General features: G+C 48.7%; 6 protein-coding genes across 6 annotated transcripts; 4 read left to right on the forward strand and 2 right to left on the reverse strand.

Annotated features, from left to right (window-relative positions):
- Positions 1-141: 141 nt before the first annotated feature.
- HD556DRAFT_1435675 (Di-sulfide bridge nucleocytoplasmic transport domain-containing protein) lies at positions 142-1,515 on the forward strand (the record flags this gene model as incomplete). Its single annotated transcript, XM_041305467.1, has 4 exons — positions 142-265; positions 313-790; positions 843-1,218; positions 1,279-1,515. 4 exons carry the CDS (start codon positions 142-144, stop codon positions 1,513-1,515), a joined length of 1,215 nt encoding a protein of 404 aa, XP_041167607.1.
- A 1,476-nt stretch (positions 1,516-2,991) lies between these two features.
- On the reverse strand, positions 2,992-3,277 carry HD556DRAFT_1435676 (uncharacterized protein; the record flags this gene model as incomplete). Its single annotated transcript, XM_041305468.1, has 3 exons — positions 2,992-3,028; positions 3,086-3,194; positions 3,271-3,277. The coding sequence occupies 3 exons, from the start codon at positions 3,275-3,277 to the stop codon at positions 2,992-2,994; spliced, it is 153 nt and encodes a 50-aa protein (XP_041167608.1).
- A 2,672-nt stretch (positions 3,278-5,949) lies between these two features.
- Positions 5,950-10,349, forward strand: HD556DRAFT_1316823 (TPR-like protein). Its single transcript, XM_041301166.1, has 8 exons — positions 5,950-6,475; positions 6,537-6,673; positions 6,857-6,923; positions 6,981-7,063; positions 7,117-7,219; positions 7,271-7,449; positions 7,506-7,662; positions 7,716-10,349. The coding sequence occupies exons 1-8, from the start codon at positions 6,181-6,183 to the stop codon at positions 10,148-10,150; spliced, it is 3,456 nt and encodes a 1,151-aa protein (XP_041167609.1). The 5' UTR covers positions 5,950-6,180; the 3' UTR covers positions 10,151-10,349.
- Positions 10,350-11,535: 1,186 nt separating this feature from the next.
- On the forward strand, positions 11,536-13,338 carry HD556DRAFT_1316828 (Golgin subfamily A member 7/ERF4 family-domain-containing protein). The gene is made up of 5 exons (XM_041301167.1): positions 11,536-12,455; positions 12,507-12,699; positions 12,751-12,900; positions 12,952-13,145; positions 13,212-13,338. Exons 1-4 carry the CDS (start codon positions 11,818-11,820, stop codon positions 13,129-13,131), a joined length of 1,161 nt encoding a protein of 386 aa, XP_041167610.1. The 5' UTR covers positions 11,536-11,817; the 3' UTR covers positions 13,132-13,145; positions 13,212-13,338.
- Positions 13,339-15,575: 2,237 nt separating this feature from the next.
- HD556DRAFT_1223982 (uncharacterized protein) lies at positions 15,576-17,656 on the forward strand (the record flags this gene model as incomplete). Its single annotated transcript, XM_041296927.1, has 5 exons — positions 15,576-15,942; positions 16,005-16,066; positions 16,124-16,210; positions 16,261-17,457; positions 17,504-17,656. The coding sequence occupies 5 exons, from the start codon at positions 15,576-15,578 to the stop codon at positions 17,654-17,656; spliced, it is 1,866 nt and encodes a 621-aa protein (XP_041167611.1).
- A 332-nt stretch (positions 17,657-17,988) lies between these two features.
- Positions 17,989-20,688, reverse strand: HD556DRAFT_1435680 (P-loop containing nucleoside triphosphate hydrolase protein; the record flags this gene model as incomplete). The annotated part of the gene is made up of 12 exons (XM_041305469.1): positions 17,989-18,094; positions 18,154-18,250; positions 18,306-18,409; positions 18,473-18,738; positions 18,792-18,971; positions 19,019-19,100; positions 19,157-19,416; positions 19,465-19,595; positions 19,651-19,773; positions 19,827-20,295; positions 20,346-20,370; positions 20,423-20,688. 12 exons carry the CDS (start codon positions 20,686-20,688, stop codon positions 17,989-17,991), a joined length of 2,109 nt encoding a protein of 702 aa, XP_041167612.1.
- Between the last annotated feature and the right edge of the window lie 938 nt (positions 20,689-21,626).

The raw sequence follows: 21,626 nt of genomic DNA on the forward strand, positions 1-21,626 counted from the left end.
GCAACTTGCACTCAACCCGTCAGCGCTTCAGCTGCACCGTGGTCTTTCGCACCTTACCTGTTTGACCACGTTTTGTGGCATTCGGTTCACAAGGCGCTCTGAACTACATAGCAGCGGTTCACTTCTGCTAACGCATACATTATGAGCACTCACACGCATACACAGAGATCGACGGAGGCCCCAATGGACTTCCAGTTTACGTCTCGACCCAGCAGTAATACAAAGCCAGTCTGGGCTAATAATGGCTCGAATCCACCCCGAAAACGTGCGTTTTCATTCTGTTTGAATTCGAACCTTAGTAACAAGTTTCAGGTCCATTTGATGACCTTCAACCCACGAGTCCGGCAATTCCTCAGCCACCTCAAACTCCCATATTTGGAGAAAACCGCAACGTGCCATTCATTTTTCAGGCTCCAGCACTGCAGACTCCTCCAGTCTACCCGTGGGTGCCTCCCGTGAATTTCTCACCTCAGAAAGCGTTTCCTGTGCAAGAGCTGCGCGATGTGGACATGTCCGAGCTTAGTCCTCCTAAATCCGAGGCTTCTGAGAAAGAAAACGGGAGAATAGTTGCCACAGGGGCGCTCAGAAGGGTCTTCAACTCGAGGCAGAAGGCTCGTACAAAAAGCCAACACGTTGTATCATTACGTGACGACCTGGGGTACGGCAGCGAGGAAGAAATTGATGGCGATGTAGATCATGTACCCGTGACACAAAACACGTCAAACCACTACACACTCAACATGCCGGCTAACCCAGCGCCACGAACAGATACGCCACAGGTTCTGTTAGGGTGAGGCCATTTGTATTTACTCTCTCCGAGTGCGCTGATCATGCTTCTCAAGATATTTACAGTTCTTCTTTAACCTGTCTTTGGTCATGGTGTTTCTTTATCTCCTAGTGCAGTTCATTCTCACAGTACAACGTGATGTTGCACACCGCATCTCAGAATACTCAATGGGTATGATCTTCATCCCGGTGAATGCGTCTACTAAAATGAAATGTTGGTCAGATATCGTGCAAGAGATCGGCATGTGTGCGACACAATACAGGAACAACCTATGTGAAAACAACCCTGTGCCTGCCATGATCCAACAATGTGCATCTTGGAAAACATGCATGGATCGCGACCCAAACATGGTTGGCCGTGCTCGAGTAGGTGCAGAACTCATTGCGGATGTCATCAATGGCTTTGTGGAGCCTATTAGCTGGAAAACATTAGTTAGTACACGCGAATCCCTGCCGATCGGTGCACTGTACTGATTACATATTCGTGCACAGGCTTTTACGTTGACGTCACTAACTTTCTTGACTGTCTTCGTGAATTCGTTGTTTTCCCTGTATCGCTCACGTCACGAAGCTGGTCATTCTCGGCCAAGTTATCCAGTCGCCCCTCAGTTTCCTCATCATTACCTTCCTTCGGCGCCGGCACCTCGGGGTTCTGGGCATGACGATATCTTCGGAGATGCGCCTCGCAGAAGGCGTGGAGAAGACGGGCAGGCGATTAAAGTAAAATGACTGGGTTATTTCTCTATCATTAAATCTACGGGGACGGATCATTGCATAGTATAGACCCACATCAAGCATTTTTTATTCTTTGTGATTTGAACGTTCCTCCGATCATGTAGTGGAAATAAGACGCTAATACTGATTTGGGCAGACGAGCTAGTAGGTTAAATGTACTAGTGAGTTACTCTTCTAGCGGATGTGAGTCATGAGTCTAGTCTCCGAACCAGACACAGCAAAAACACCGGTGCAAGCGCTTACTAATTTGTCCGAATTTATCCGGAGATCCGGGCATTACAGGAAGCCCAGTGGGCTATGGGCTCCCACTGGATAGTTGCCCGAAAGAGATGGATTAGGTGGCCTCGAATGACGGATGATCGGAACAAGCATGAAGTCCGGGTGCTTCTGTCGTGGCCCCATCACCCACGGTGAGCACGCAGGATGATATCACAGCATCCGTCAAGTGTGGACCTGCCATGGGAACAAGGTTTGGCAAATATTCAACCATTGACTACTGCGTGTATGAAATAGGCATAATGGATCCCGTATATGGTTTGTTTCTGTTTCGTGATTTGATCGCTGATAGCTCGCATGTTTAGCAAGGTTTCAGGGAGATCCAGCTGGAGGATTTTGATCAGGGCTGGTTGAGCATAGAAGCTTTTTATCTAATCCCGGTCACCCGGAGCCCGTTCTCCTGGTAAATATAGAGTTCATTTCGATGTGGGGCACCCTGGTCGATTTTAAGTTATCTCACTCAGACTGGCATTGGCATTGGCACTGGCACTGGCACTGGCACTGGCACTAGCACTGGCTGGCTGGCAGTGAAACGGCGCCCCTTGTCAACAATGTCTTCTAGCTGTCATGAGAATAGAGCATTATGTATATAGGAATCTAATATTTGATACCTCCGCAATCGATATCTCAAGATCTGAATCTCCTGAGCCCCCATTACATTGATTTGGGGCCCGGCCGCTTCTTAGTAGGGAGAATCCGAACACCTGATCAAAGGCCATGATCTGACTAATCGCCCCAATGATCTGCGTGCGATTATCTCATACGTCTTGAGAAGGTCCCGCAGAAACAGTCCCCAGCCTGTGGATACTTCCAGTGTTGCGAGGGAGTCTTTCACATCGTTTATGATAGAGCTTACGAATACATGCAGTTGGTATTTGATATAGCTGGGTCCAAAAATTAATGTAGCCCATCGCGTATGTGTCGCGCAGAGGTTGAGATCAAGACGATACATATCAAAAAAGCTATGGAAGTAAGGCAAGGTATTGAAGATGATAGACGCTCCCACCAAGTCCTAACTGATAACGATCACAGACCACGGTCAGGGATCCGAGTCAGAAGACCTGACCATAGGTTCGTGTTATTTAATAGTTTTTGCTGCGTTTGCTGCGGCTTCTGTGGCCTTCTCTTCGTCTCGTTTCTGCGATCAGGTAGAATGAGCCGAACAATACGAGGGTGGATGGTACAACTGAAGGGTCATGCCTTCTGCTTCGCTCTTAGAATCTCTGCATCACTGCAAGGGAGGTATAAGCTCGTCGTCACTTTCGACGATATGAAAAGTGACACATACGCTTCTTTGCGCTTTGCCAGCGATGTATTACTTTCCTTTGCTTTAGATTTGTTCAAAGCAGCTTGCTTTTTGGCGGCCTTTGCCCGATCCGTGTCTCGTTGATTTCCTCCTACAATGACAATGCGCATGAGATTATCAGTGAGATCAGCAGCATGACATTGCAAAAAAAATAATCAGTGACTCACTAGTCATCGCAGTAATTGAATAGCAACTGATCAATGTAGTGGTATTAAGTCTTTGGTGTTAAACACAGGGTTTATAAACAAGAACAAACAAAGCGTGGAAGAATTGTCTATATTTGACTTTTGTTCAGGGCTTTCAGTTCCGAGACACCGCAGGCCACCACGTTCATGATCATCATATCGCAAGCTGTCGCATCTCTCGAGATCTCTGGTTGAGTCAGCTAAAGAGGCAATATCTCATGATGGGCTTTTCATATCTGCCAAATGACCACGGATCTTCCCTAGGCTTCACGCTTGTCTATCTTTGGTGTCTCAGTTACTTACTTCTCCGCCCGAGCTGCCCTGTTTTTCTGGAATGACTCGGATTCATCCCGTTTACCGCCACAGCGTTTAGGGCTCGAAGTACGTGTCTGATTAGGAAGGAGTGGCGTGCACGTTGCGCAATCAGTATACAAAGAGACATTCTCGTAATTACTACGATAGTCTAGCGCTGCATGATGTACTTACTCTTGTCCTCTGGCGTGCTGATTACGAGTTATCGGTTATCTTTGGATTTGTTCTGTCAAAACGCAAACCTGAGATTTAGATTGCAACGTCAGCATGTCAAGTGTTCCCCATGTTCTCACCTTAGTCACCAGGCCGTAAAGTGTGCAGTACATAGATACAATATATGTATTTTCAAATAGTCGTCGATATCGCACGGATACGTACGCGTGGTCGCTGTCGACGGTAGGCTGGCCATGTCACCCTATTGCGACAAAGTGAAAGCGAGTCGGAAATTGCCAAGTTCATACTGAGATCTTGACCAGCTGGCCCCATTCCCTCGATCGATGGCAAAGTTGGCGGCATCAAGTTCCCGCGTTACAACTCAAGAACCGGTCGAACCGAGCCAATGTGAGCGTTCCCAGAAAGGACATTTATAACCTTATTAATGAAATCAGGCGTTTGAAAAGCTGTGAAACCCCAGATATATATCAGCATCAAGCTACATACATACAATGAATGATTGCATGATCAAGGGCACGGACTTTTAGCAAAGCGTGATGTATGATAGGGCCGTTGGTTAGTCACATGATCTCGATGAGCCGTTGTATCGTCCAAGCTTACCTATTTTGTCACGATGGAAGATCAACTTGGCCGCAGAAGCGCTATCACTGAGAAGACCGTGGGCATACGTAGTCATACGTTCGTGGATATCTTTTTCATCTCCCGCGGACTGTCATAACGAATCTTGGTCGGGTGCATTCTGGATGTGGTAGTAAGCGGTGTATCCGTCCCTGCAATCAAGAGCTTGAACGACGTTAACATGTTTGCCGGGACCCTGTGCGGCGCCGCTAAAATTGATCTAATTCCCATCGGTGCATGTACCAACCCGTCGCATCGCATTTTCGTGCGTTGATCTGTCCAAAGACGCCCCCACACCGCAGCACACCGCCCCCAAAGCTCCCCCAACTTACAAAAATGTGCCTGCTGGCACGCAAAGCTTCTTATTTTCCAATTAGTTCTCTTCCGAACTTCGCCGATTGGCAAGTCTTAGTCTTATTCACCGGTCCGATAAGCCTGACGATCCTTCGCACGGTGAGTCGAGCGCTCGGTTTGTCCAACGGAAGTTCCATGCTGCAAAGCTTTTTTAACGTAATGGCTGGATGTGATGCATTTTTTTTAGATAGGGTCAGTGCTATTATGAACTTCTAGCGTTGGAGATATGAATGATGACTGCGCAAATTATTGTTACCACGGCAAAGAACGATTATTTACAGGGGGATCAGTTACTGATGAATCCGAAGCGCACCGACTAGGACGGAGGAAGATCTATCCAGTCGGAGGATCGCGTTCATTCATGGTTGTGAGGCGATCAACTACCAGCGCTGTGCTTGAAACGAAGTCAGCGGGACGCTCAAGGAAATATGTAATTACCTTGTTCGTCCAACGCTGCACGTGGTCAATTGTCTTCTTGGAGAAAAAAAAATGGAAGCTTGAGTGGGAGCCTCAGTGTTGGCATAATCGCGTCACATAATAGTATGTGTATGGCCTTAGGGTTGACGGAGATTGGTATGAACCGAAAAAGAGGTTTAGGCTACATACCTAGTACTACAGCAGTTACAGTTAGTGGTGGTGATTCCGCCGGTTATACACGTACTTTCCGTGACATCGCATCATATCAACGAATACGTTTCGTCATAATAAAGGAGTAGTATAGTTGAAAGTTGATTGAACACGTGGAGATTACGATGAGATCATGACGGATGGAAGTGAACTGTTTTAGCGAAGCGAGAGATGCGGCGGCGGCCAAGTTAGTAAGAGACCAGAAGCAATGTGAACCTGCCATATTTCATTTTCCTAAAGTGACAACAAGATCAAGATTTGTCATACGCCACTAAGCTCTGACAGGAGGGTACCTGGCTATTGTGAAGGGTAAATTAGAATGACCTCTTCCAGAAGTGGTATGAATAGACCCTGGATACAACGAAAGCTAGGCTGACAACAGCATTCATAGTAAGTCGGATCCAATATAACGGTACTTTTGTATCGCCTCCGAGATCGTTCCAGATCTAGGACGTCAAAAGGGGTTGCCGTAAAAATACCGAAGTTGGCACGGCATTACGCGGATTGGCATTTCAATCAACTTTTTGAAAGACAGCGATTAATTTTATTACTACATTTGGATTCGACCGTTAAGCTCTTTAACTCACGCTATAGTCCAAGATTGGAAGTACTTCCATGAAAACTCCACATGCGAAAAGAGCCGAGATCACTCTGTTACTAGTACGTGAAAGTAGCCGACGGCCAAGGCCCTGATCTCCCCTCTCCCGCAGTTTCATATATAATACATCATCCTCCAAGGTTTGACAACTTTCCCCTCTTCGCTTCTGTCTCCAATCCACTTGGCGTCAATCGCCTCCCTCTACTATCATGTCCCATAGACATTTACAACGTCAGTCTGACAGGGACGTGCGCATGCACGAGCCACCTGCCCATTCTCATCCTCATGCTATCCTCACACATCCACCACCACCTCCACCTCATATCAATGGCAATGCAGCGGCCTTGCCTACTACACCAGCACTTTCAAATGGTTCTACTCATGCACAGATCGTTTCACCTGTAGTAATCCCAAACGCTCCCGCCTCAAACGGCGTTGCGCCACCTCAATCAAGCGTCATTCACAAGTTGGCAGTGGCAAACGAACAAACGTGGCTTTTGATCGGTAAGTGTTTTTCATCCAAAGAAAAATCGGTTAATGAGTTTAATGCTCTTATTCTTCCCAGGGCGTGTCGCGGAGCAGATGGGCGACCTGGAACATGCGATCACAGCATATGAAAACGCACTACGGCATAACCCGATGTCCCTGTCAGGACTTACACAAGTTGCGGGAATCGCGCGGATCAAGGAAAATTATCCAAAGGTAGGAAAAATCCTTGATGCTATTTCGTGCCAATCCCGCGTCGAAGCCGATGTCCTCCGAGGATATTCCTTTGGTAGCCTATCTATCACTTTTTCGTTTGCGCCCATCCTTATCTCAGATCTAATTTCCAATCTAAGATCCCCTCACGTGGCAGAAGCTGATGTCATCCTCTTTCTTTTTTAGGCTGTTGAGTATTTCCAACGTGTTCTACAATTACAAGAAGACAACGGCGAAGTATGGAGCGCACTCGGTTAGTTCATCTTACCTTACATATCCGTATGTGCTCATCCCCTTTGTTCTATTACAGGCCATTGTTATCTCATGCAGGATGATCTGCAGAAGGCTTACTCCGCTTATCAGCAGGCCTTGTACCTCCTCCCAAACCCGAAGGTATGTCAACTCACTCATATCCCCATCAGTCCTCATGTCAACCAACCACTAAGGAGGATCCCAAGTTGTGGTACGGTATCGGCATACTCTATGACCGGTATGGCTCCTTGGACCACGCCGAAGAGGCGTTCGCTTCTGTCCTTAAGATGGACAAAGGTTGGCCTTCTTCTACTTCCCGAAGCATCTTGGTTGATATTCATTCCGCAGAACTAGATTTTGACAAGGCAAATGAAATTCTCTTCCGTCTCGGCATAATCTACAAACAGCAGGGCAAATATGAAGAATCACTCAGCTGCTTTGATCGCATACTGCGCAATCCTCCAAGTCCTCTAGCCCATGCGGACATCTGGTTCCAGATCGGGCATGTCTACGAGCAACAGAAAGACGTAAGCACCATACCTATCCTGTACCACAGTTTCTGCATACTCATCATCTTTTGAAGCATGTCCGCGCAAAGGACGCATATGAACGTGTCGTTGCTGACAACCCTGGGCACGCAAAGGTTCTACAGCAATTGGGGTGGTTGTATCACCAAGATGGATCTTCTTTTCAGAACCAAGAACTTGCCATCCAGTACCTGACCAAGAGCCTCGAAGCTGGTGGGTTATTGTAATTTACCTATCTTTGCCTCCGTACCGATGCCGTCACACAGACCCTTCAGACGCTCAAAGCTGGTACCTCCTCGGCCGTGCTTACATGGCCGGTCAGAAGTACAACAAGGCGTACGAGGCCTATCAGCAAGCGGTCTACCGCGATGGCCGCAACCCCACTTTTTGGTGTTCTATTGGTGTTCTTTACTTCCAGATCAACCAATTTCGTGACGCTCTTGATGCATACTCGCGTGCCATCCGCATCAATCCTTATATCTCTGAGGTCTGGTTTGATTTGGGCAGCCTCTACGAGAGCTGCAACAACCAAATCTCAGACGCTATCGATGCTTATGCCCGTGCCAGCGAACTTGACCCTGGAAACCATGTCATTTCGCAACGTCTCCAGCTTCTAAAGAATGCTCAAGCGACTGGTGGTCAGCTGCCTGCTGCACCAGGTCCTCAGGATGTGCACCCAACCGCTTATGCTAGCGCCGTCGTTCCTCCCCCAGGACTCACCGGTCCTCCTCTCCTGCTGCAATCGACATCAACTCGTCCCCCAATCTTCCGCCCTCAGTCAAATGGCCCACCTAGCGGTGACAATCTTCATTTGCCGCCTCCTGCACCTGCACCCGCTTCTAGATCATCACCTGGTCCGTTCCGAGGTGGTCCTCCACCACCTGTAGTGCTGGACGAGAGTCGCCACATGCCTTCACATACACCTCTAGCACCCATGGACGTTGATCGTCCACCTCATCCTCGTGACTACCCTAGTTCATCGCGTGAGGGTCCAAGTCGTGGGCCAACTGGCCACCAAACTCTACTCCTCCATCATCCTGTTCCTCAGCAGCAAGTGCAAACGGAAGAGCTTCGTAATTCCGCCGTCCATGGTCCTGGTCAATACAATGACCACTTCCCTGGCCGTCCACTCAGGGTCCCTTCGACATCCGCGTCGCCACCGCCACCACACAATTCACGTGTCCGGTCTCCAGGTCCTGGGTACCCCAATTATCCTCCATCAAACAGGCAACCTGTGGGACCTGCCCAGCCTAGCCTGTCACAGCGTTCGCCGCCTAATTACCCTCGTGAGGCACCTCGCACAGAGCATGACATGGCATGGGATCGTCGCGGGCCACCTCCCGAACATCATCGTGAATGGGAACGTGAACGAGAGCGTCGAGGACGTCCCGAGTACCCCTCGCATCCTTCGCAGCAACCCTATTATCCATCACGTTCTCCCGTCCCTCGTGGACACAGTCCAATGGAGACATCGCCTCGCTCTGCACACCCGCCCGCACACCCATCTCGTGCATACTGGGACTCCAAACCTCCTGGCGGTCCTCCTCACCCTCGTTCACCTGCACCACCAGGTCCTCCTGAGGTTGGCCACTGGCGATACGACCCTGCACGCGATCAGGAACGAGGGGAGTATGAGCGGGAACGTCACCTGCATGAGCAACGTAGGCAGTCAGCGAGTTTTGCTTCGCCGGAAGGCATTCCTCATGCACTTCCTCATCATATGGGGGCTAGCTCTCGCCCCTCCGAAAGCCCGCGACCCACTCCTATGCCTGATGCACGCGACCGCAAACGGAAGCAAACGAAGGATAGCAAAGATTCGGACACGCAGAGTATTGTTGGTACTGGTGTGATTGGCGAGGCGCCTAAGAAGGAGAAGAAGCGAAGGCAGCGACGCGCCAAGGATGACTCTGGTCGGTCAGATTCTAATGGTGTTCCTTCGAACATGCCTGCTACATTCAAAATCGGCTCGTTCTCCGCAAAAGAGGGACCAGAGACATCTTCCTCAGGAAGTAGGTCATTGCAGCCTTCGCCTACAAGTGCGACGCCTCGTCCACCATCACGTGTTGTAGATGATGACTATGACGAAGGCATAGAAACGTTGCTTCATCTCTCGCAATACCGACAGGAGGTACAATCTTCATCGACAGACCGTGGCTCTGTCTCTTCTTCGCGCAGCCGTCCTTCACCCCCCGAAGTTTCAGGCTCCCTGAAGCGCCCTCTGAGCCCGGTCCCGGATGAGATGGACTCGAAGCGATCTCGGGTTGATGGTGGCAAGCGCAGTGGGTCATCATCAGGTTCACGACACACACCCATACCTTCGTCGCGACCATCGCCTATACCCTTCCGTACCCAGCCCTCGCATTCTCCAGAGTCACGTCACACAGAATCTCACTACCAAACTAGTCCACCACAGCTGGCCGTAGTGCTTCCGCCTCATCCCCGCCCCATTGGACCTGGCCATGCATTACATGTCAGTCCATCTGTTCCTATCGCACTTCCTCCTATTGCCACTCTGTCTCCTACATCAAGCATCCCTTCACCATCTGATGACCGGATGATTCTCGACTCGCACCGTTCTTCTACTCCTCCATCGCGAGGCAAGCTTTCTGAGGTGATGAACCCAGCAGCGGGCTCACCACCAATGAAGGCAACCACATCTCCTGCTCGCTCGCAAGAAAGGACTGCACCTACACCTCCTTAATATTGCTATGTTTTTGTATGCGTTTGCTATTTAGGCTTGAGGCTTGAACCAACCCTATTATGATTGCATTGACGAGGCAGAGTAACGCATAATACAGATAATTATCCACACACTCGCATGTAAAGATACATTGAACACACTTGTCTGACAGCTCGTTGAGCTACGAATACCATCTTTTGTGCATTGCATCATGACTCTCTGCCTTGGATTAGTTATAACTAAGGTATAAGCTGCTTGGGTTCCTGAAGCTTGAAGGGACGCCAGCCCATCCGAACTGGAGTCCACTGGTCAGTTACGTCACGGTACTATCATCGGGCACCGGAAGAAGAGTCGGAGCCTCTAACTCCTGTGCTCAGCTGGGGGTTTCCTTCCAACTTGATTCATGATGATAGCGACGCATTGATGGATTGGAGCACCTTCAAACCGCTCTCTGAACGCGGAAGCAGGCATCGTTCTCAATCGATTCCACGATGACAGCCAGTCTACTCGTTTGGCAGCCGCGCGCCGTGCTACGTAGAAGGAATGATCTGTTTCTTCTTAGGGGAGATTGATGGAGAGAACACGCTGTATGACTGAACCTTGTTTGACAGAGCTAGTAGATCATCGAGAATCCTGTTCTTCTGATTAGACCTCGACAAGTTAGGCTCGTGACCAGACTCGATGCGTTAGGTTCAGTTCAGACTGCGTGAGCGTACTGCGCCTCCCTTCAACTGATCGCAGCAAACCTTTGTATATATATTGACTGCGTTCACATAGGTTATCGTCACGCGACATTTGCATTTGTATTCGCTTGCGCAAGGAGAGATTCCATCTCATCCTTTTTCCCTGAACGGGCTATTCAAGTCGGTGGACCTGATCTGCCTGTCACATGTCACCTTCGCTCGCGAGTCGCATATCGTCTTTAGATGGAAGAGGTACGCCCATTGTGAAACCTTCCGAGGAGGCATCGCAGCTATCATCCCGCTGAGCATCTACATTGACTTCCACAGTTGATTAGGGGTAAATTATTTGCCACAAATTCACTGCTCGTCGACGGCGAATATGCTTTGCAGCCATGCCTTGTTGGGTTTGGAGGCCGCAAGCTGATTAGGTTTGGGCGCTCCTGGCAATTTTAAGTTGGCGCTTTCAGTTGCAGTAGCTCCGAAACCCAGCTATCTTTGGAATCTCACAGATAGAAGGTTCTGCAAAACTTTGTGATCAGTTTTCTGATCATGTCGAGAGCTGTGCCTGCGATCTTTGCGGAGGCCACTGCAGGGTCCTGTCGTACTTGCAAGGATGGGATTGCTATAGATAACGTTAACCTAGCTAGCTAATTAGGGTGACTGGCATTGTTTGCTGGATCATGGGACCAAGTCCGAGTGAATGAGAGATGCATCAATATTCATGAATGGTTGGACAAGCACCAGCCAATAAAATATGCGGCGAGTGATGTAGAATTGTTGAGATGATAAACTGCAACCAAATCTATTTCCGCTTCGAAGCACCACGCCGCTCGTCAACTCCAATTATTGGAATCAAAAACTTCATTCTATATCTTACATCTACCCGGAGCATCACTCTCTCAAACTGCCCGTTATTGCGCTCAGTCTTTTATATTGACTCACGCCTGCAAGTAGCCAGCTTCAGCGTTTCTCAACCTTGCATACTCAATGCGACACTGACAAGTCATGACATCTCTTGAAATTCCCATGAACGATGAATCGACATCCCATACACATTCCCAACAGATTCTTTCATCCACAGAGTCAACAACTCACAACCCGCAGTCGTCTTCTTCCTCCAGCCTCGTTGCTCCAGCGCAGCTACACGTCTCTCAAGCAACCTCGTGGACTCGCATGGACTTGGCCAACGAGGAAACTTCAGGGGCAGAGCAGGTCGAACTGGAAAAATTGCATAGTTTTCAAGTGAACCATAGGGACGACCACCTGCCACTCAGCCCACCACTCACTCGCGTACCTACCACAGACAGCACGAGCGCACGCATCCTAACACCGCCACTGGAAAACGAGGAACAAGGCCTGGAGGAGGTAGACATTGTTGACCATGAATGGCATCCACTTGCACGCGCAGAGTCTGCAGCCAGAGTTGATGGCTTGTCTTTACACGACCGCGATAACCTCGGTATCGGTTCAGAGACAGATAAGAAACCTCGGAGGCGAACGAATCGCAAACCAACACATCTAAACCTTGAATTTAGGGAGCCTTCACCTCAGCCTTGGGATATCATCGATCCGCCACTTGACAACAATGACGGTGCAGAAAATGAAAGTTACTCGCCTCTAATGTACCCGGCTCAGCATACTGGGTATGTCCTTATTTTTATCTGAGCCATGTTGATCTTGACTTTTCAACATAGACATCGGCGACCCTTGATCCCCCACTCATCATACTACTATGGACCACCTCCATCAGACTCGGCCTATGGAACGCCCCCAGTGGGACAAATTGGTGTTCATCATCCTCGAGAAATCGTACGCATTGAAAGGGATTATGCTGGGGGGGAACTGACCCAGTTCTCTTCAATATATCCTATTGAATTTGACGGCCGAGTACTGCTCCTATCCACCCCTCACTCTAGCTTTCTAACCCCAACTTGCCAGATAACACCGACTCAATTCATGGAGACCATCAATGACATCAACGAGCTTCTTATATCCGCGCATAGCGCCCGCCACTCTTTTATATACAATTTTCTTGCGGTTGCTACCCTACACCTCTCGACACTTGTCTTCACGTCACACTACGATAAGGTTTGTCTTTGTGCTCCCGTGTGGCGTACCTGCTGAACAAAGTTTACACAGGAGATGCGGCGGTTAAAGGAGAAGATCGAGGGAATAAACACCCAAATATATAACCCCGTCGGCCTCAACATTCTGTGGCCCCGGAACGTGGCTTTTCTTTTCGTGCGTATTTTCGTCACTCCAGGGTCCTTGTGCTCATCATTACTTCATAATGATCCGTCGCTTGACGACAACAGCTAGAAATTGAATACTATGTACGTAGTTTATGCGCCGTCGCTGCATTCTCATATCCGCTAAAGCTAACCTTCCTTGTGCTTTAGTGACCTTTTCGAGCGATATTGATACCAGACACATTCCAACAACGCACTTACTTATTGTACATCATTCTGCCTATGTCACATCGGGTACATGGATAAATTTAATATGCTGAAATAAGGAGCATCGGTTTGATAATTGTGCTAACCACAAGTTGAAAAATGCTGCCGAAGTCAACGAGTACATGAAGACAGGCACAGGATTCACTAGGAATGTTCGAAAAAGTTGATCTGATAAAATGGATAATTTAGAGTACAATCGGGTCGGCGTCCGAGTGGCCTGTGCACGGTGCACCTGTGGGTGTCTCTTTGATGGCAATCAGGTCCGAGGGGCTGGAAATCACGCAGTGGCAGTGGAATACAAGTGATCATTGTTCCACGCTGTCCCCGGGCCGCGAGTCAAAATGTTTCCTACAAGAATGAGACAAACATAGTATGTCTCGACACAAATAGATGTACAAGTGAATAAAATGTTGTTCGTGTGTCGGTATTGTACACAATGCCTTGAAGCTAGTCAATCTAGCAGCCAATGGGAATACACGTGAGCGAGTGATCAGCCACATGTCTCTAATGCATGTGACATTGGGGAGCGATCATGATCGGTTGATACGCTTCAAGTTGGTGGTGTCAGATCAACCCTACAGTCATTGGTGGGGGGCTAGAAGGGACTCGGATCTTCGGTCATTTCAACCAGAGCTGGGGTTCCGATCAGAATCAGTAGTTTAGGCGTTTGAAATGAGGTACTACCAGTATGTACATATGGAGCATGCGCGTCCCTTCTCACCTTGATGCGGCGACCACGGCGGCCCAATCCCAATAATGGCGGGCGACGGACGACGGTCTCTAACCCGACATTCCTGCGAGTTCCGATGTTGTGTGAACCAGAATTTCCATGGCTTTTGTTCACCGACGAGTGACAATTTATACACCGACTTGACACAGGTCAAACTGTCGAACAAACCGTGAGAGGAATGATCAAACCATTTCGACAAGGGACTGCGGAAAGCGGTAATAAAACGGCATTTGGCTGCGGAAGAAGTTGTAGCAGATAACACTTACAGGTTTCACTTGTCCCAAAAGCGCAAGTTAAAATCGGTCAACTCGGACGAGCGCAATGGTGGCAATAAACTAGCGAGACAAAGGGTCGGCAAGAAGCGGTCACTATCAGGGTAAGAGACAGTTGGTGTGCATGTGGAATTGTGCTGGGGAACGAGCTTGGGAAGAGCAGCTCAGGTTATCGTATAAGTGAATTTGCAGAGTGCTATTCTGGGGCCGCAACCCTCTACATACGATCATTACCCGTAAAGGGAAGCTCTGAGCCAGGTACTCAGTGAAATGCGATGATCCTCGGGGGAAACCCTAGGGAAGGAGCACCGACTCCTTACCTAAATCAAGAGTTGTGGTTGGTGCATACACCATCAGGCTTAGGCTAGGACCTTGTGGCGAAAAGAAGCACAGCGAAAGTTGTGTAGCTGTGAATAAGATTGAATTCGACCCCAACCCCAACTTTTTGAATCATTTCATGGTTACTACGGTGAGAAGGTGAAACCAGAAGCTTGCATAATGCCGCATTGACCCAATGATTGGTTCGAAGACCCGGATGAGACGGATAGAAGTGTGACGAAACACAGGAGACTGTCTTGATATCCATGGAGGTCAGAGGCCCATCGGAGAGTTGAAAGCACCAACGCAGAAAAAGACTATAAACTCTGATAGCATTAAACATTGATCCGACGTGGGGGGGTGGGCTGGAACAGATTCGGTATGCGAGGCGGAAGGAACTTCTTACACCTTATTGCAAAATCACCGAAGAGTAAATCTGTGGTCATGTCATGGGCCTCATTCATCGAAAGTATAACGGCTAGGCCGGTGTACTGTGTAGTAGCCTTGGAAACTCGGTCATTGATACTACCCGACAAGCGAGCTTGAGTCAAAGAGTGTGGAGTACCGCGGGCCCGCACGTGCAAGGGCAAGTTGGCTATGTGCATGATTACCGTCACATTTTACCATCAAACTCAGATTGTAACGATCAACGCGGAATTGAAGTCAGCAACCAGACGACCCCCCAATCCATTGCGTCACTATCGCACTGACGAGTACATTTGGCCGTCGGCAGTAACACTGGTTATTATTTATGTAAAGATAAATTAAATAAACTAGGGGGGGTGTAAACATGATTTGTCATAGCAAGACTGAGGATCACCGACGCATACTCCGTATCTTATTCTCCTGACTCGACTGCTTTAGCTTCATTCTCACTATCAACATTTCTCTTTCGTCTTTACCATCGTTTCCAGCAGCGGATTCACGACTTTTGGTACCGTCTAGCTTATCCACCCTATTCTAGCTCGTCCAAGGTTCCATAATCTTATGGAGTTCCCTACAATGAACAACTTCTGGGATCTATCGCAAACACCATCTCAGTTCTCTCAGCTTGGCGATGACGACTTCCTAGCTCTCCTTCAAAAACAATACCCTAATACCGTTCCTGACGTCAATGCCACTGACGTTGGCGCTGTAAACCCCCAAAGCATACAGAAAGCTCCTTTGCCAAGTCAAACACCGCCCTCTGATGATAGCAGCCCAAGCCCACCAAGCATCAACAGTATCAATCATCCACGCTCAAGGCACCAGTCTACCTACTCCCGTGGAAATGACAATGAGGAGTCCGCGCTAAAGCGCAAAGCGAGCGATGACGACATGGAGGAGGGTCCAAGTTCAAAGAATCAACACACTGGTCCGTGACCTATCGTTCTTCGTGTTTATCCATGACGTCTAAGCCTCTATTTTCATAAGCAGCTGATGACCCGAGCAGCACAAAAAAAGGGTCAATATCTAGACGAAAGTCGGGAGGGTCTCAGGTTCGTGGTCCCTCGGCTTCCAAAGCTACAGTCAATTTAATTCACATCATCTTCAAGGATGACACACGGCTCCTGAAGCGAAAGGAACAAAATCGTGCTGCTCAACGCGCTTTCCGAGAACGAAAGGAAAAGCATGTCAAGGATGTGAGTCAACTGATTCATTTCGTTGCTCTTGCTCACGGCCCGGTTTTTAGTTGGAGGATAAAGTGGCTGCTCTTGAGGCAAAGAATAAGGACGCGCTAAATGAAAATTCTAATTTACGAGATCTTCTCGCACGCCTTCGGGAGGAGAACCTTGCTCTTAAGCAAGCCCAATTCACATTTTCAATGCCGAAACCAATCGATCATTCACAGGCTTCTTCATCAGCATCACCTCCGACCGTCCAAGCACCATTTAGCTTCTTTGGCTCCCCTTCAGCAGTTCCACACCCCACACCCCCCACATTACGCACCACCTCCCCTAAGTCATTTAGCGACATTGATTGGTCTACATCGATGACATTCGATCCCACATTACTCGCTGCAATGGATGACATTCCTTCAGGTCCAATGCAAGTCGATTCTTCAAATTCACCATATGGCCAATATGCCCTTCCAGCTCCCAACCAGTACAAGACTCTCGCCACTAATACATTCTTCATGTCGTTCGCCGACACCGATTCCAATTCATTCGATAATGGTCCTATCAGCAACGAGACCGTCAACAACACTTCTAACGGTTTGAATCAATTCCCGTTCAATTTCCCTTCACCTTCGAATTCCTGGAATAGCACAAGAAATGGCCAATCCCAAACAGAATTCTCACAATCTTCAGCTCATTCCGACTACATGCAAAACCACAGCCTAGACGAGCTTTTCGGCGGGACGTTCATGAACGGCCAAGGATCTGTTGACTTTGGCACGCTGATGAAGAGTCCGCCCGCACCCACCGTAAGTCCCGTGACACACGCAAACGGGAACGGGAACGCGCAATCACCATCCGGTAGTATATCCTCACAAAACTCCGTGGCTTCCCCCCTTTCTGCACATCCCATACCATCACCATCGTCGGCTAGCACGTCAAACGGTCAAAGTCCATTCAGCTGGACGATGTCCCGACAAGACGCCGAAAGTCCACCTTCGGCTTCCGAGTCGTCATCTAATGTAAATCCCGGGGGGCCTATCATATCGAGAGAGGATATCGCCAAGCATATAGCTGCATCCGGTGACTCACCGTTTACGAGTCCACCATTCTCACAGCCTGCGGTGCGCAAGACAAGCGAATTCTCTCAAGGTGGGAGTATGATCTCTTGCGAGGGCTCACAATTTCCGAAGACGAAAGAGAATCCGGCGAATATCGATGTTCTGAAAGCGTGGCGGACGATCACGTCGCATCCTCAGTTCAAGGTCGGCGTCTAATCGTTTGGTGGGATGGCTTTTGTTAATTCAAATTCTTTAGGACGCCGACATCAATCACCTATGTACGGAGTTCACAAAGAAGGCACGATGTGACGGGACAAAGGTTGTTTTAGAGCCAGAGGGCGTGCATCATATCTTGGAGACATTCAAAGCAAAGTCGTTGGCACACCAGCAGCAAACATCTCCCAGTTAATCGAGCTAGCACGCGGATTCCCATTTGTATTATGCATCGCTAGATCATCATTTATCCTGCTTTCTCACATTTCGTTCTTGCGTTCTGCTATATTTTTCTATGTAGTATTTCCTTACTATTGGGAAGAGGAGTGGTACATAATCGTCCGGCTTATTGTACAATGTGCAGTCTCGGGTTGTTAAATGAAAGCCTTCGCTTGTAGATGTCAAATACAAGTTTCTCAATGATTCGCCGTGCGTGCCTTCTTCCTGGACACACGTCAGTGCGAGTGTCACCAGTGAGAGAAAGACTCAAACTCACGAAATCATATTCGCATCTCTGGTCCCGACTCATTAAAGGAATGGTTTCGCTTGTAGATTCCAGATATGAGCATACTCTCCCTCTTTCCTCATCAGTTCATCGTGTGTGCCCTGTTCCTGGACGGATTGGTCCATGTACCTGCGAACCATGTCAGCACGAGTTTTGGCATTCAATATCCAAGAAAGACCAAGACTCACAGAATGAGATCCGCATGTCGGGTGAGGTTCCCGAACCGGTGAGTGGAGAATATCACGGTCTTGGTACCCTTCAACTTTCGCAGATTCTCGAAGAGTTCTAATTCCAGCAGGTATGAGATTCTCAAACTTGGCTCAGGAATGGGGAAGCACACCGTTTTCAGCTGTAGGGTCCAAGGAGGCGCTCGGCTCGTCGAATAACAGCATGCCAACGGAAGAGTCTGTATCGGTGACCAAGGAACCCATGAATGTGCGTGAGCTAGTCAAACAATTGGTAAACAGTCAGCACCGGCACCCGAGAGCCCAAAGCATGGTCACGTACACTGCAAGCCGCTGCTTTTGCCCACCACTGAGGTCTGAAACAGTGGAAGTACGGAGACCCCCCATATTACGCACATTAGAGTAGTCGACGCCAGAGCCTTCAGAGAGGTCCGGGTAGCGGTCATCTACAGGGCGATCAATGTAGGTGTCGAATCCGTCTGGGAGCTCCTCAATGAAGTTTCGTGAGCCACCCATGCTGGCGGCTTCGCGGATATTGTCATCATCTTGCGCGAGGCCGGGATTGCCGAGTCCAATGTTCTCGCGTATCTGAGTATGCTTAGGTATATTGGGCTTCTAAATTGTGTAAAGATTAGACTCACCGAAAGGGGAAAGTGCGTGTAGTCCTGGAAGAGGATGGACATGGCAGCACGGAGGTCAGCAAGTTTAAGGGTTTTGATGTCGCGGTTATCGATAAGAATCGTACCCTCTGTCGGGTCGTAGATGCGGGAGATGAGGTTCAAAATTGTACTTTTTCCAGAGCCATTCCCTCCGACAATTACCTACGGTCACAGTTATAAAGGAGATAGAAAAAAATGGAGGGACTTACGCAAAGCTGACTAGCCTCAATCCTGAATGAAACATTCCGGAGAGCATACCTCTCTTCATCAGGGTACTGGAACGATACATTCCTGAAACATCATATGCCTCAGAAAAGCCTACATGAAGGAACGAATGGTGGAGGTACCTGAACTCAACAGAAATGCCATTACTGAGGGACTGCTGGTTCTCGGGAAATTGTTCCGTGCCATCTACCACTTTGTTCTGTACGTTCTTGAGCTCATATATATTGCGTACGTCGGTAATCATTCTAACAAGACCAAAGATTCTGTACGGCGAGAGGTGTGTCGAAATGAATGAATTGAATGTATGTTCAACTAGCACGAGTGACATAAAAGAGGAGGAAATCGTCGTTGGCCTTCGTACGGCGCGCAGCATGAAGGCAATCTGGTTCATTTGGTCAGGTTCATCAACTGCCCTGTCAATCTTGCCTACCTGAGGCAGCTCGTCCAATGTTTCACGGAGGATGGAGGTGATGCTCGGGAATTTCTTCATGAAATAAGCTTCACACACTTCGCGAAAATCGCCCGCATCGTCGCCGACGCGCTGAGCGGATTCGTGAAATTCTGGCTCGTGGTAAGTACGTCAAATGATGTTGTCCTGGAAGGTATGTCGACATACGTGAAGTGATATATTCGCCGAGGTTGCCTGCAACAAGCTCTTTACGGTGTGAAGAGACCTGATTGAGGATCTTCAGGCCTTGCATGCGAATATAATCATCATTGGTCGTGGTCGCAGCCCAAACTACACGTATTTTTGGCTCAGACGAGTATATGGAGCGTCGATTGTTGACCTACCTCCTGACATACTATACAAGCCGTCTGCTGATAGTGGTGGTGCTGTCCTATACCAGCGAAACAGAGATTGCGAGAAGCCAAGAATCACAAGAAGTGGCCCATCCTGCTGCTTCCGCAAGACTGTAAACAGAACAAAAAGCTGAGAAAAAATACTAGTGGTCGTCGCTGCGAGGTTCGCCAACTCCGCAGCAACTTTCCATGCAAGGTCCATGCCCATGTCCCTAAAAAGCGTCACAGAATTAAGCTGCTTCAGGACAGCCGAGTCTGTAAAGGTGGGTAGGTCGATGCGGGCCATCGAGTGGAATATATGTTTAGCGTAAAATTGCTTGATGGACATCCTTAAGGGGATTTCGATGCGTCTTTGGACATGTCTGAGAAGGCGCGACGCGACTGCGCATGTAACACGCCCTACTGCGACATGAATGACTACCGTTGTGTCAACAGTACGTCTCTCCATCACAGCCTCCACCTATGTTCAAGATAAGTGTGAAGTAAAAGTGGAAACAAAAATAGTACTACAAGTTGGAGCAATTGTCCATCATACCTGCACAAATACGTGATGAATATATAGGGGATCACCTAAATCTGTGACATACCATAGGCAAACGGCAGGTATAAGGGAGTCTAAGACTCGCACTATCAAGAATGCGGGAAGAAGCCTCCGGACTTGTCTGATATTGAATATTTCCTTGAACATGCGGATCACGTAGGGCGTATTATCGCGTATCTGGACCAATGCCTCCAATATTGATGAATCCGATCTGCGTGGTAACTCTTTTCCACGTTCCTCATAGAGGTCCCATATACCGATGCGAGTGTGCGTGACAGTGCGGAGGTCTAACTGTCTTGAACCTGTTGCCATTAGTATCCTTTCCGATGTCTGACTCTGATGGGAGAACAGAAGTAAGTTGAAGAATTATATGTAGTGGTTTAAGAGGATGGCGCTAGGCAAATCCCACACAGAAAGATGAGGCTGTGGGCGTCGGGTGGAATGGAAATATAAAAATGGGATGGGAATGCAACATATGCATACTCATGGATAGGCTTTCTCAATGTCTTGCTTGTCCCTAGTGGTGGTCACTGGTGGCGCATCGATACTTGTGTGAGATGCGGCGACATCTCGCGCTCACCGCCTGCGTACTTATTGGAGAATCGAGAAAGAGCATTGACCCTACGGACTACACTCTCGCAAGAGCATCACAGTGGGAATCGATGTGAGAAGTCGAAAAAAATAGTGGGTCTCGGTCCTCGGACTCAGAGGACTGGCGGCCGTACCGGCGGGAGTCTGGTAGGTTGTACTGATCATTGAATGTCCGTTTTAAAAGCATGCAAAGCCGCCCACTTGTCCAGGGTCCGTCGGAGTGGCAATTGCCGCTGTCAACAACACCCTTCATAGTTGCGCGTCTATTAATACAATTTGTGGCTGCGGAACAGCATAAAACATTGAGTGCTGCCAATTGATACCCACACTGTCTATCATCCGTGCTCGAGCTTCACCACAATGGAAGAAGAAACAGTGCAATCTATCACCATAATCGACACGCCTGATCGAATATTTGAAAATACCAATACCGTACTTGCAGTCGCAGTGTTCCCTGATCAACGACATATGGTGACAGGCTCTGCAGACGGGATGCTTCGTCTATGGGACTTAGGGAATGGGATCAATGTGTTGAAGAAGAAGATGGAAGGGCATCGCGGCTGGGTGCGGGCAGTGGCAGTATTGCAAGACAGAAATCTGATAGCAAGTGCCCACCACGGGGATATCATCATCTGGGATAGAGATACTGGCGAATCTCT

This window comes from Suillus plorans (assembly GCF_016647745.1).
Source record: "Suillus plorans strain S12 chromosome Unknown HD556scaffold_1, whole genome shotgun sequence".
NCBI lineage: Eukaryota > Fungi > Basidiomycota > Agaricomycetes > Boletales > Suillaceae > Suillus > Suillus plorans.

Excerpts from the sequence above, each read along its gene's own strand:
- HD556DRAFT_1316823 (XM_041301166.1), top strand. The coding sequence starts at position 6,181 with ATGTCCCATAGACATTTACAACGTCAGTCTGACAGGGACGTGCGCATG. Across the intron at positions 7,450-7,505 it reads TCTACGAGCAACAGAAAGAC|CATGTCCGCGCAAAGGACGC; the intron begins GTAAGCACCATA and ends CATCTTTTGAAG. Across the intron at positions 7,663-7,715 it reads GACCAAGAGCCTCGAAGCTG|ACCCTTCAGACGCTCAAAGC; the intron begins GTGGGTTATTGT and ends GCCGTCACACAG.
- HD556DRAFT_1316828 (XM_041301167.1), top strand. The coding sequence starts at position 11,818 with ATGACATCTCTTGAAATTCCCATGAACGATGAATCGACATCCCATACA. Across the intron at positions 12,700-12,750 it reads CTATTGAATTTGACGGCCGA|ATAACACCGACTCAATTCAT; the intron begins GTACTGCTCCTA and ends CCAACTTGCCAG. Across the intron at positions 12,901-12,951 it reads TCACGTCACACTACGATAAG|GAGATGCGGCGGTTAAAGGA; the intron begins GTTTGTCTTTGT and ends AAGTTTACACAG.